At 50.3% G+C, this 13804-nt stretch overlaps 5 protein-coding genes across 5 annotated transcripts; 3 read left to right on the top strand and 2 right to left on the bottom strand.

The window, feature by feature from the left end:
• Window positions 1-207: 207 nt before the first annotated feature.
• Window positions 208-1390, top strand: Triagg1_7411 (uncharacterized protein; the record flags this gene model as incomplete). Its single annotated transcript, XM_062902144.1, has 5 exons — window positions 208-233; window positions 363-519; window positions 600-716; window positions 801-915; window positions 1173-1390. The coding sequence occupies 5 exons, from the start codon at window positions 208-210 to the stop codon at window positions 1388-1390; spliced, it is 633 nt and encodes a 210-aa protein (XP_062753729.1).
• Window positions 1391-1635: 245 nt separating this feature from the next.
• On the bottom strand, window positions 1636-3547 carry Triagg1_7410 (uncharacterized protein; the record flags this gene model as incomplete). The annotated part of the gene is made up of 6 exons (XM_062902143.1): window positions 1636-1737; window positions 1795-2028; window positions 2085-2866; window positions 2981-3091; window positions 3159-3395; window positions 3463-3547. The coding sequence occupies 6 exons, from the start codon at window positions 3545-3547 to the stop codon at window positions 1636-1638; spliced, it is 1551 nt and encodes a 516-aa protein (XP_062753728.1).
• Window positions 3548-4480: 933 nt separating this feature from the next.
• Triagg1_7409 (uncharacterized protein) lies at window positions 4481-4696 on the top strand (the record flags this gene model as incomplete). Its single annotated transcript, XM_062902142.1, has 1 exon — window positions 4481-4696. The coding sequence occupies one exon, from the start codon at window positions 4481-4483 to the stop codon at window positions 4694-4696; it is 216 nt and encodes a 71-aa protein (XP_062753727.1).
• Window positions 4697-5436: 740 nt separating this feature from the next.
• On the bottom strand, window positions 5437-7442 carry Triagg1_7408 (uncharacterized protein; the record flags this gene model as incomplete). Its single annotated transcript, XM_062902141.1, has 5 exons — window positions 5437-5607; window positions 5661-6038; window positions 6108-6416; window positions 6481-7115; window positions 7187-7442. 5 exons carry the CDS (start codon window positions 7440-7442, stop codon window positions 5437-5439), a joined length of 1749 nt encoding a protein of 582 aa, XP_062753726.1.
• A 3432-nt stretch (window positions 7443-10874) lies between these two features.
• Window positions 10875-13451, top strand: Triagg1_7407 (uncharacterized protein; the record flags this gene model as incomplete). The annotated part of the gene is made up of 1 exon (XM_062902139.1): window positions 10875-13451. The coding sequence occupies one exon, from the start codon at window positions 10875-10877 to the stop codon at window positions 13449-13451; it is 2577 nt and encodes an 858-aa protein (XP_062753725.1).
• Window positions 13452-13804: the final 353 nt, after the last annotated feature.

Below are 13804 nucleotides of genomic sequence, written 5' to 3'. Positions count from 1 at the left end.
GTATCTCTAGTCACAGTTACGCAGAGCCTATACTTTGGTCCCTAGTCTCTGAGAAGTACTTTCTCTATTGTAAACCGGTAGATACAGTAGCGCACCCCGAACTATCGCAACGCTGCGAACATTTTTTTACCACTTGAGTCGACCACATTACAGGCACTTCCAAGTCTCCGTCCCAAAGCAACACCTATAAAATACAAAACGGCAAAAATGTCTGACAGCGATGATGAGCCCATGTAAACATCCCCTTCTCTCACTTTCGTCAATTTCTAGGGTTGGCCGGGAAAAAATGATAATGATAATAATGGAGGGGGTGGGATATAATGAAATGACTGACTTTTCTTCTTCTTTTTGCTGGAATATAGCACCCTCTCGGCACACGCCCTCGCGGCGCTCAAGTCGTTCGAAGCGGAGAGAGACGAGCACCAGGCAAAGTTCCAGCGGCTCAAGGACGAGGCGGAGAGCAACAGCCTGCTGTCCATAGATACGTTCCAAGAGGACTGGAATGAGTCTCAGTTTTGGGTGCGTGATTACAACGTTTTTGGTTCTTTTTCACAAGAATACTCGCGAAAGTGAGGACGAACCGCTGATTTGTCTATTAGTATTCAGAGGAAACTGCCAATATCCTGGCGACGGAACTGCTTAGAGATGCGACAAGTGACATGACCATCGGCGTTGTCTCAGCGCCGAGTGTTTTCGTCGCGCTCAGAAATCTCCTGGTGAGTTACTACAGAATCATGCACACTGTATGGGGAGGAGGAGGGAAAGCAATGCTGATGTTCTTCATTTTCTACATGCTGTAGCGAGATCGAAGTGATGATGAAAAGCCAAAGCTTGTCCTTTTGGAACACGACAACCGGTTTGGCGTGTTCCCCGAGTTTTTCTTTTATGATTTCCAACAGCCAGTCAAACTGCCAGGTATGAAATTTGGCTCGAATCTTTCCCTATATTATTGTCTTTGCAATTTCTCTTCTTTCTCTTGAGATCTGCCTCAAGTCTTCATACGTATATCATAATAATCTCATGTCCACGCAGGCCACCTGAAAGGATCCATGGACAGAATAATCTGTGATCCGCCATTTCTGAGCGAAGACTGCCAGACCAAAGGTACCAATTCCCACCTCGATATCCAATAACTCCCTCTAAATCTATACGCTAATCTTTTTGGCTATAAGCTGCCTTGACCGTGCGCTGGCTTCTCAAACCAAGCAGCGGCGGACCATCACCCAATCTCATTGTCTGCACCGGAGAAAGAATGGAGTCTCTGATTCTCAAGCTATACAAGGCACTGGGAGTGCAGACAACTGCCTTTGAGCCCAAGCATACAAGAGGCCTCAGCAACGAGTTTTACTGCTACGCCAATTTCGAATGCCCAAATTGGAAATGGCGGTAAAGAAAAAAAAAAAAGAGGATGCCACTGGGATATTTCAATAAGCACGACCATATTGACATAGGAGGTAGACGGGTAATTGGATGTATAGACAACTATGACAAGGATAGGTGCCCTTTTAAAGAAGCTGCATAGCCATATTGACGAGTTATCGTATGCTGGATTGTATGCTAATTCATCCCATAGTCCAGGGATAGTGGGTATAGTAGTTATGGTGTCCTTGGTTGCAGCACAGGCAGTGGCGTCTCCTAGGCGAGAGACCGGATGATATAGAACAATAGATATGCCTGGGCGCCAAGCACATCAGACGTCCGGGCTAGCTCTACTCTGTGGTCGTTGAACTTGAACCACTGTGTTTGTTAGTGAGAAGCAAAAAGACAAGAGAGAGAAAAGAATGCCGGCCGTACCTGATCCCCAACTCGACAATATGACACGTAGTGGCCAGTCTCTATCTCGCCAACGTGAACAACAACGCTCAAGAGGTCATAGGTACACGACCTCTCCAGTTCCATATCCTCCCGACTGCCACGGCTGCGAGCACGGTTGGTGTAGGGAAGCATGTTGAGCTGCAGCGGGAATTGAACGGTGTTATCAATCTTGGACGCAGCTCGGTCATGTTTTCCCTGTTTGAACTCGAATCTCTTGAGGGGAGGCGTGTCAGTAGCGGACCCAATGCATTAATGACAAAACAACTTACCTTGAGTTGGATAGATAATACGTTGGGCAGACGCTTAATATTGGTATACCTCCGTGCTTGCTGTGTTGATGCGCAGTTGTGGCACCTATACTCGCATTTATCCGACTTGACGTATTCCTCGTCCAAACAATCGTTCAGTGACAGTGCCGGCAGCTTCTGACCCGTCTTCTTAGCTCGTCTCTGCGCCAGCGTGTCAACACCTAGACTGAGATCCAGGAAAGATTGGACCGCATGGGTCATGCCGCCGCAGTTCTGGCAGGTTGTGACTGTTTGCATTTTGCCGTAAAATGTTTGGTGGATGATGCAGTTGCACGTATGCTCGCTGCCACCCTGCGGCTTCTTCCCATCGCCGTTCCTTTCGTGAAGTTCCTCGGCCAAAAATTGGAAAAACTCATGGGCGTCCTGCTCCTTGGTCGTCACGAGATTCTCAAAGGCCTTCTTTTCTGAAATCCAAAACCCGGACAAGATATTGGCGGCTGTGTAGCCATTGGTACTTTCCAGCGCGTAAAAGTCCTGGAACATGTCGTCCATGGCACAGCTCAAGCAGTGAGAGATGCTGCATTCGCTGCTCTGGTGGCCATCGCTCAGATAGAAGTTGCGCAGGAGGGGGTTGTGGAGGAAGCTCTGGAGCACGACATTCTGATAGCAAGTTGCACCTGCGTTGTAGATGCCGCGAAGGCCACTAGCTCGACACGATGCGACGGTTGTGTTGGCTGAGATGAGGCGAGGATCCTCCTTGGCCGAGTCGGCAAAAAGTTCGTCGTGCTTTCGTTTTCGATTCGCTAAAGGAAGCAACTTAGGTTACTGATGCCCAGAGAAGACGGCCAATTGACAACTTCCAATCACAGGGAACGAAAAACAAGTCATTGTGAAGCGGTGCTTGGGGGTTTGCATACTCGAGAACGTCCCGGTTCCAATCTTTCGCACCCTGAGCTCCTCCAGCGTGGGGTCCCAAACGAGGTCATCGCATATCTGACAATAAAGTGCACCGCTGCGAGAGTCGACGTCTGTATTTGTAAGCAACTATGAATCGCATAGTGTTATTCAATCGGCCGTATCGGAGCCGTTACGTACAGAATCGATGCAGTTTCTCGGTGCCGTGATCCAGCCGATCGTCTTCGGACACCGTAACTGGGCATTGTAGACACAGGTAGTTGGAGGTAAGGGAAGTGACGGGGCGGCCTTCCGTGTTTGTTGATGTTTGAGGAACGATGGGACTCGTATCGAAGATGCCTCGGAGGATCATCTTGTAGTGCGCTACAGAGCTATTCATGACCTCTTGGCTCTGGGACAGGAGACGCTGAACATGCTCTGGAGGCAGGTTAGTAAGCCAGCAAATGTGAGGCTTGGAATCTTGATTTTTGGCTTGTAGACTCACCGCAGCCGAATACCGGGCATCCCGGCGAAGGGGATTTGATTTTGGCATTTTTGGGAGATGCGGGAGTCGTTGGTCGAGTGGACATGGCGACTGTGGGAATGGGTGTGATGCGATTGATGCGATTGTGCTGGAGTTTCAACGTTCGACGCGCCTCTCAACCAAGGCCGAAATGCCGTTTGCAAGAATCGATGGTCGATATCTGCGGCCTTTCTGTGCAGCGCCCTGGATAGGATGGTTGGGAGAGATTGGCAGAGCGATGATATGGGCCTTGCGGGCGATGGGCATCTAAAAGGATGTTTGGGTGTGTAATCGAATATCGGATGTTTGGGCACGCGCATTAACTCGGCTGGAGTGGTGCTGCTAGCATGGCGCATCCGCCGATCGCACAGATGCGCTATAGAGTGCGTGCCTTGCCTTAGCAGCGGCTAGGGGAAGCGGCTAACAGTGACTTTCCCAGCACCCCGAGCAAAGGGCTTTATGGAAGCACGACGCAGTGAGGAATGTTTAAATTGAAATGAATGCGCATGCATGAATTTCTTCGTGTTTTTTCAATTAATTTAGATAATTCTCATGGCACTTCTCATCTGTTATATGTATGCCTATTCTTGAGCGATTGGCCCATGTACATGTCCATCGGCATGTACTCTGCACTATCACACACCTCAAGATAACTTTTTACTTGTTGAAGTTTCTTTCTGGAGTAAAGAACAACTTTTAGTGATTTTACGTTCATTGGATTTTTGAAAGTATATGACTGACACATCTTTCTCTACTATGTGCCCATATCAATACGCTCAATCTATTACAATTCCCTTTCTTTTCGTTCTTCGTAGATATCAAAGACCATTTTTAGACAAGGATAACCGTGGTTATGTCAGCCATTTCCTCTCCACCATTGGTCATCCACCCAAATCGGATGAGTCCCAAATTCAATGCTTCATTTCATGCCTAACCAGGCCAATTTTTTTTTTCCCACTCTCATTTTATAACAACCTCGCTTCTCTCAACATAATCAAGGATGCCGCAAGACTCAAACCAAGCCGCCTTCTCGGCCCTCTACCTCCAGAAGCTCACGCAAGAGCTCTCCGAGGACCTGGACAAGATCCGCAACGCCGACGACTTCAAGGCCGAATCCGTGCCGTCCCTCGTCCACGCGCTGCAGCAGGGCGCCAAGCAATTCTCCTCTGCTCAGCAGAATGCCGTCCTCAAGACCTCGGAGAACCGCCAGGGCTGAGTTGGCTCTCTCCGGCTGAGAAATCTTGAACCTCGCGCTCTGCTTGTGGTAAATTTCTTCTTTCACCATGGTTTCTTATCGGGCGATAACTCACATGAGGCTAGTGACATCTCCCCTTACCACAACACACCCCACGGAGGTCACAGAGCTCCTTAGTGGAATCATGGCATAAGATGGCAACATATCTGTGCCTTTATAGCAATTTGCGATACCGAGACCATTGGCTGTGATCACTGGTAATCGGGCCGGGTCCCTGATGCTGCCACAAGGCTGCGTTTAGTAATTATACCTTACAGGCTTACTTGCTCCGTCCATATGAGGCTGCTCTATGCAGGCACCTCGAGGACTTCAGAATCTGCTGCTGATTAAGAAGCTACTCGGATAAATGGCACCTTGCGGTATGCCGTGGCCTGTACATTTTACGCCGCCGATTTGTGATCGAACCATAGGTCAATTCGGTCCTCATCAAATATATTATTACATCCTCTATAGGATGACTATCTCAATAACCCTATCCTAACACTACTCTTATTACTACTATCTCCGCTGCAAAAAGAAAATGAACGTGGTATCATAAAGGCCAGGATATCCAATCCGCCTCCCAGTGTATCATGAAAGGGTATCTTTGAAAGAAAAGCATGCGTAAAGGTCGTATAGAAGAAGAAATTTTTGGAACTCCGAGCTCGGGTCGAGTTTGCCAATCCGAAGTAGGCATCATCTCAATGTCGAAAACTTCATGTTCAAGCAAAGGCTGAAGCCTGGGACTTGCGCTCCTTGCGGACCGCCCATCCCTTGAGGGCCAAAACGATGAGCTCCCAGGACATGAACAAGCCTGTAAAGCCTAAAGTAATTGTGTAGAGCGACATTGGTTCCAAGTCGTAGTGAATCATACCCTTGATGGTATCGGCGCTCTGCTGCCGTTAGTTTCGGGCTCCTTGGGGATGGGAAATATTGAATTACTCACACTGTACATGAAAATCATGCCACCTGCGATAAGACCAAAAGCTGCTAAGAGCTCGGTCGGTGGCCGAGATGGGTGAACAGACCTGGGCGGTTTCAGGTACATTGTAACGTACGTGAGCATTCTGGCCAGAGAGGCGCCGAGTAGCAAGTTGCCCCATTGCTTATGGACCATGGTTCCGGTCATGGTTTCCTGCGAGTGGCCACCCATCATCATGCCGAGCAGGAAGATGATGAGTGCAGGGAGGGGGTTGATGGAGAACTCGTACGATTCCGGGGGTTCGAATGCCGCGTGCTCATCATCGGAAGGATTGGGGTTGGTGCTAGTAATCAGGGTGGTGAGCAGGCTTCTCAACCATGTAGATTCAACGAGCATGCCAATCTATTGCAGCAGCAGTCAGTAAATGTTTCGAAGTGCGAGAAGAGAACAGAGTATTTGCGCGAGACTTACAGAGCCGCCTCCGAGGAAAAGTACGGTGATGGAGAAGTGCTCCAGATCGCTTGGAGTCCAGACACCATCTCTGTTGCCCAAATGCTCCAAGAAGATGTTGGTCGAGCCATAGAAAAAAATGAGGAAGCTTTCGACAAACTCTGCGGATGGCGCCCATCGCTGGCCGGCCTTCTTCTGAGGGCGCAGGTTCCAGGCCCAACCCGACTCGTAAAAGCTTCCAGACCAGCGACCAAGAGTGAGGAGGCCCATCCAGAAAAAAATGCCGCCCTTGATCCAGTGAGCAAGTCCGCTGAAGATGGCAGATCCCTCCTAAAAGGCTGTTAGCAATGATGCTCGCTGTTCCACGCCGAGAGATGGTTAATTAGACACGTACAAAAAGGCGACCAAGAGTAGCAATGCCGGTAATGTAAGCAATAAAGCCAAAGGGCATGATGATGCGATCAACCGTCTTGTATCCAAAGTCAACGTACTTCCAGACTCGCGATGACAAGACCTTGATGGCCATTAGCGTCGTCTTGCTCTTATGCGCCGGCTCGGGCATGGGCATGGGCATGGTGGGGCCGTCAAGGTCATCATCTTCCTCCTCCAGCTCCTTATCGAAATTGACCTCGCGATGATCATTTTCAGCAAGCGTGGAGAAGGAGTTTCCGCGAAGCGATTCCGTCGTCGGCTCGGAGCCCTGGCCGCTGTCGTTGGAGAAGCGGTAGTCGCCGAAGTAGTTGGAGTGGGCGCTTGTGGGAAGTGGGATGAAGGAGCGGCGTTCTTCCGCTAGCTGGTCGGCACTTGGCGTGAAAGCCCCGCCAATGTGCCGGAGCAGGCTGACAACCACTTGCGCAGAAATGACCCAAGTCACAATCCAGCCAATCTTGTGGTGCGCATTGTTGGGATACAGGTCGGGCGTCTGCGCGTTGTAAACCGTTCCGAGGATCAGGCCCAGCGCATTGGCCGCGAGGAAGACGAACTGCGAGGGGAGAACATAGCGAGACTTGGCCAGCGACAAAACGACGGCTTTTTTTGGGTCTTGTTAGCACTGAAGCTGTTCCGTCTTACATCGCATCGCGTCTAAGATGGATACTCACCAACTGGAAGGAAAATGATCCAGGCCACTGTCATGAGCGCAATGTGCGCATACAGCACTTGAGTATGCTCGGGATGGGCAAAGTACGTGGGAGGATATTCGGAGTCCTGCTGGTCTGGTTCTGCGTGCTCCATGCCCTCCATGCCTTCCATCTCACCACCATGACGGCGCGCATTGTCTGCGAGGACTGGCAGGGCCAAGCTTAAGCCGAGCACAGCGATACCGGCAAGGCTACGGCCGAACGCAGCTGGCTTCATCGTGGTTGCTTGTGCGCTTAGAATCACGAATTAAAAAAGAAAGAGGCCAAGAGGCGTTCGACAACGTTGCGCAGGTTCAGAGACGAATCAAGGACAGCAAATAACACATGCAGGGACGCCTTGAGATGGGGGAGAGAGAGGGAGAAGTGAGGGAGGGGGAGAAGAGGCGTGCCCGGCCAAAGGAATCCGCAATCTACTGCGAGCAAAAGAAAACTAAAGCTTCATTTCTACGAGAGTCATAGGCGGGTGGGTGGCTGTCTTAAAAGGAAGAAGCAGCTCACGGCGGCAGCTTATAGAAGCCGCTACATCCCGCCGGGCGGGACCTGAGCGGCACAAAATCCAGGGCTGCGATTGTCATCACATCAAATCATGCGAGAATCCAAAGCCAAGGAACGCTGCCTGTGGGCTGCTGGAAGGGAAGATGAAGTCGAGCTCCGAGGCTTCCGAGCCTCGCGCTGTTGGTACTCAGATGCGGTCAGTACTAGGTAGGTGTACCCAAGCTTGCCAAGGTAGGTACTAGCCAGAATCAAGAAGCCCAGGTGGGAAAAGAGAGAAAAAAAAAGATTCACATCTCCACTGCATGGAGGTGGGGGTGCTTGGTTTCCTCTTCCAGCGATTTCGGGAAGGGATGGTGAGGATGGCACGGAATCGGGTCGCGCCTAAAGGAATCACGCATGCATTGATCCATGGCACAGGTATCTGTAAATCCGCAGCGAGTACTCCGTTCTCCGGACGGGTGTAGATTGGTACTTGCACTGGATCGCCGGCTAGGTATCTAGTAGACCTTAGTACCGAAGGGGTGTCCGGACCAGCTCTTGGAGTCTTGGAGTCTTGGCCCTTCCTCCCATCGGGATTGACGAACTGGTAGGGCGAGGCGCCTCCGTCACATGTTGAAGCTGAAGGTGCCAAACAGAGCTTGAAGGATGCGGAAATAGGCAATAGCACAGCTGCTCTGAGCCCTGCCGCAAGTCAGGGTACAGCCGGACGCAGTGCTATGACGCACTGTCATGCCGTCTGGAGAACCTTGAACCCTGGCCGGTGCCCGGCAAACGCCATGCGGCTTCTCGGCTGTCAGGATGGATGGATGTCTGACAAACGCTGCCGCGCCCATGACACAACGGGCGGCTTTCAAACTGCTTACCTTGGTACTACCTAACCGCTCGGTACTGCATTTGCTAAGGTTGATACCTTGCTTAGTACATTCATTCTTGGTAAGAGTACATACTCGTACAACCAAGCTGCATGCAAGATACATTTGGCGTGATAAGCTAGAGGTAACACCAGCGTTTACCGAGTTGTGATTGACAAACTGACCCCCGCCACGCATGAATGCACACAGCACCGTGAGTCCAATGCCACCTCACCTCACTTACAGCCTCGTTGTCGTCGTTGTCGTCGTTGTCGTCGTCGTCGTCGTCGTCGCAGGAAGCTTCGCGTTATCGCGTGCGGCGTATTGCGTACGAGTATCTTGCGTATTTGCGCGCCAAGTGTTTGTGCGTATTGCGTATTGCGAAGCTGAGCTGTTACAGTACCCAGCTATAAGACCACGCACGTCCGCTCGTCATACTTTGGTGCCCTTCTGCCCGGGTACTGTACTCGTACCGGCTGTCAACTCATCACGACTCCGCACTTATCGTCGTTCGTTTTTTTTTTTCGCAGCCGACCCCCGGTGATTCCGGAGTTGGGATCGGACATCGGAGGGCGAACCATCGGCTATGTCTCCACCGAAGCGCTGTGACGAAATGGCTTGAAGCTGGAGCTCCCCACTTGGATACTATCTTGGCGCGCTATAGTTGATGGATGCTCAACTTTTGCCTATACTAACACGACCCATGCACAATCGGTCATCTGATGGCCGGCATCTTTTCCGTTGGTGTTGTTTCCTCGATGGCCTCCATTCAGAGAGGGCTGGTGTTAGCGAAACAGAAAAAAAAAACACAAGAGCAAAAATCAGAGCAAAAACGAGAGCAGAGCTTCATTCACCTCACTCACCACCCGAGCCAAACGACACCCCGTCACCTTCAGAACCCCTCATTTACGCCCCAATCAACCCCAACCAGCCCCTCGTCTCTCTCCTCAGAGCCTTGCCTTGTCCCTCTTCCGTTTACAATACAAGTACTCTTTCCTTGTTACTGCAGCTGGAATCACTCAATGCCGGGGATGGTGGCGTGACGCGAACAAACGTGGAAAACCATGTCAGCATCGATTGGTCCGATGATAGTTGACCAGCCTCCCCACTGCTCTAAAGCCACGATTGGTGTGCTCCTCAGCCAGGGTACCAGCCACTAGGCGGTCCATTTGAATGCATCCCGGCTTTTGCTACTGGTAGATTCCACGGCCACAAGCCGACACCAAGCAAAATCACTCGTCCGATATGCCGCCTTCCGTGTAAGTGTTAAGTAATAAATGGAACTGCAGGAAAAGGCGCGGAGTCTGGCCCGCGGATTTTAAGCCATCGCCCGCACATCCTACATACCTGGTCCAGGGTCCCGGTCGCTCGCGATTAGCTGCCGTAGCCTCGTGCTCTTTGCTCTTGGATTAATAATATCCGGACTTCTGAGAAGCTTGAGTCATCGCCGATCGTCTCGAATTTTCAAAGACAAGGGAATGTGGACAGCGCGGGCACATACGAGTAGCACATAGGTATTCCTTTACGATGTTGAAAAACTGTACTAGGCAATACTTGCAATATAAAGGTTAGCTCGTTTTATCGGATTAGAAGCTACCTACTAGGTACCTTACGGAGTAGGCGACTCGCCTCTGAACCGACCATCACTAACACCAGATTCCCACGCAGAAGCCGGGCACATATTCCGGCTATTAGGCGCAAATTGTGAAGCAAGTCGGCAACCATTTGATCCACAGTTGTAGCCGTATAGAAAAGAGGCCACTACCATACATGAGAGCCATTTTTGAATGCAATAGCTTGTCGCTTCTCGTCCGCCCAGGAAAGACAAACCAGCTACTCTTAATTCCAGGGTACGTTAGACTTACACCCGGGTTGTTCACCAACCACAGTCAGCCTGTAGTCACGAGATCGATTTCCGAGCCTTATCTTATCTTATCCGCGGAAAAAGATAAAAAAAAAAGAGACAAGACAAAATAAGTTAAGGGAAGTAAAAAAGGTGTCACGTAGAACGCATGGCAGAACAAGCCAATTTTCAACTGAAATAAACATAGAAATATGTTATTGAAATTGACATTATGGCTTTGATCTCCAACTAGAAATTGTCTAGGGTGTGTAATTTTTCTCTCTCTAGAAGCTGTCGAGACCCCTGCGCCACTAGTACGTCATTTAGAAATTTTGCGACGCGGGTATACGATGCTGGTCTGACATTTGAAAGTTTTCATCGCAAATCCAACTTTCCCATGCAATGCTTATATAAAATTCCACATTTTATTACCAGTGAATTGGATCTATATCCCACCGCAATGCCGTCCACAGGGGCTCTAGAGCTCCAAAAAAAACTCTTCAAGCGCATGGGCTTGGATGTGCCAGAGGAAAAACGACCGACACAAAGGCGCCCAACCAAGCAGAGGAGAGAATCATTCAGCCAAGTATCGCGTCGAAAGGCCCAGAGAGCACAGAAAAGGGGGCAGAGCCACTCGAAGCAGCCCCCGTTTGCGAAAAAGGTTGTCAATGGGACCGGGTTTCCTCGCCCAGAAAGAAACACCCAACGCCGACCGGCTGCTCCAGTTGAATCGGCGTCCAGCGATGGCCAACAAAGTGATTCCGATGATCCCACAACGGCACTAGACCAGGAAGATGAGGATATCTCTGAGCAATCCGACAACAGCGACGACATCGAAGACGCGGACGATTTCGATCTAGAGGACGACAGTCATTCCGAAAGCGACGAGGAGCAGTTACCGAAGAAAGGATCATCAAAACACGACGGCCTTTCCAGCGCTGTACGCGAAAAGCTTGCCCAGGATGATAAGGAAATCGAAGAATTTGAAAAGAAGCTGCGCATAAAGAAGGGGGCCTCCTCACTGCCGAAGGCCTTTAGAGATGATGGGCTCGACGAAATTCTTGGCGATGTTGGATCCGACTCTGAGACGATGCAAGCTGATGAGACGTCGAAGCGAAAACGGCATTATGATGACTGGTTGGCTTCAAAGAGGAGGAAGGCAATGCCAGAGGCAGCCTCGGCCTCTTTGGGCGACCTCGGCGAATCAGAGGGCTCAGAAGATGAGGACGCTTTCGACTTCTCAGACGACGAATTCGAGAATCAGGATGAAGAAGATGATACATCACGGCAGCCCAAGACCAAAGTAAAGGAAAATCCTTATGTGGCACCTGCCACAGGGGCAGTGGTCGCCAAATACATCCCTCCGTCTTTGCGAAAAGCTGCCATCTCGGACTCAGAAGCAAAGATGCGGCTGCAGAAACAGATTCAAGGTTTGGTGAATCGTCTGACGGAAGCAAATATTCTGGGTATTGTCAAATCCATCGAGGAGCTTTACCAAAATAATGCCCGTGGCGACGTTACCGAAATCCTCACAAATACACTTCTGGCGCAGATGTACAAATCTTCAAGCATCCCGGATCAATTTTTGGTTCTTACAGGCGGCTTTTCCGCTGCAGTCTACAAAGTGATTGGATCCAGCTTTGGATCCCACCTCATACAACAAGTGGTGGTTAACTTTGGCGAATATTATAAGCATGCCTCACAAGAAGGGGTTAGCTTTTCGGAAATTCCAAAGGAGTCCTCAAACATACTCGGATTTCTCACACAGCTATACCTGTTCGAGGTTGTGACCTGTAAAATCATGTTTGATTACATGGAAAGGTTCCTCGCGGACCTGAATGAACTCAATGTTGAGCTTCTTCTTCGCATCTGCCGTATGGCAGGCCGTCTTATGCGGAGGGATGACCCCAATGCCCTAAAGCATGTTACATCTATCCTCAACAAGGCAGTCAACGAAGCCGGGTCTTCCGACTTGTCTGTACGAACAAAGTTTATGGTTGAGACGATCAACGATGTTGGCAAGAGCAAGCCCAAGGCTCGAGGATTGGATTCGGCCGTTGTATCGGACCACGTTCTCCGAATTCGGAAGAAGCTTGGTGAACTCAAATCCCAGTCTAGAAGACTTGATGGTCTCGCGCCAATGGGCTTGAGTCTACAGGACATTGAGAAAGCAGACACAAGAGGCAAATGGTGGCTTGTAGGAGCAAGTGTTCCGGCAAAGGAGACTTATCAAGACGTGGAACAAGAATCGAAATCAGCACTCAAGAAGCATGATATCGGCATGTCTGATGATAACGAGGACATGGATATTGTATTGCCCGATTTTCCCAAGAAAGCCCGCGGCCAAGGGTTTCACACTTCAGCACAAATCGCCATCTTTACTGCCATCATGTCCGCGACAGACTACGAACATGGGTACCGTCAATATGCCAACCTCAAGCTGAGAAAAGACGACCAGGCCGAGATTGCACGCGTGCTCGTGCAGTGCGTTGGAAGCGAGGCCAGTTACAACGAATACTACGCACTCGTGGGCAAGCAAGCTTGCACGAACAACAAAATTAGGTTTGCCTTTCAAGATAGGCTCTGGAAAATCTTCCGGAGTCTTGGCGAGTTAATGTTTGGCGAAGAGGCAGAGGATGAGGAAACCGCCGACAGTGAAAAGATGAAGGATGAGCACCGCATTAGCCAGGTGGCCCGCTTCTACGCGGCCTTGATATTTGACGGCGCCTTGAACCTCAGCATATTGAAGCCTTTGAATCTACCTAGGCTGAATCGGTGGACTCTCATATTTGTCGAGCAGCTCATAGCTAGTCTACTGCAGGCCTGCCGGGGGAGCGAAGCCAAGGAGGGCGTCAGGATAGCCAAGGTGTTTGGCGTGGTAGCAGAGGTACCTACGCTCGCAGCAGGCATGGACTGGTTTCTTCGGAAGAAGCTACGGAAAAGCAAGCTGCTGACATCGAAGGAGATGAAGAAACTGGAAAGGGCACGGGCGACGGCTGAGGCTGTTGTTCAAGCTCAGAGGGCGAGAGAGGCCTAGTTGGGGGATCTTGAGAGACATCTTCTCGTCTTACATCCTTACGCTCTTGACTTTTGACCTTTCTTCTTGTCGATTTCTAGTAAAGGGGCAAAAGTTAGATGTACATATCATATACAGATTTATAGGCAGTGGTGGCGTAGAGTCTCTGGCGAAAGGGGCGCGATCCGATTGCCGAGGATCATGATGCTTAAACGAAAACTACTAGGAACGAATCCGCGACTAAATTGGTCATCATTTCGCCCCGTCTGTGTCGTCCTCTTGTATGTACTCGTAGTGGCAATCCGCCCCTGAGAAATGATATCAAATGCGAGTACCCGACAGCCTGTCCACGGGTGGCCACTGACGCCTCGTGA

Source organism: Trichoderma aggressivum (assembly GCF_033847375.1).
Source record: "Trichoderma aggressivum f. europaeum strain CBS 100526 chromosome Unknown scaffold_032, whole genome shotgun sequence".
Classification (NCBI taxonomy): domain Eukaryota; kingdom Fungi; phylum Ascomycota; class Sordariomycetes; order Hypocreales; family Hypocreaceae; genus Trichoderma; species Trichoderma aggressivum.
This window is presented reverse-complemented; position numbering and strand designations above follow the sequence as displayed.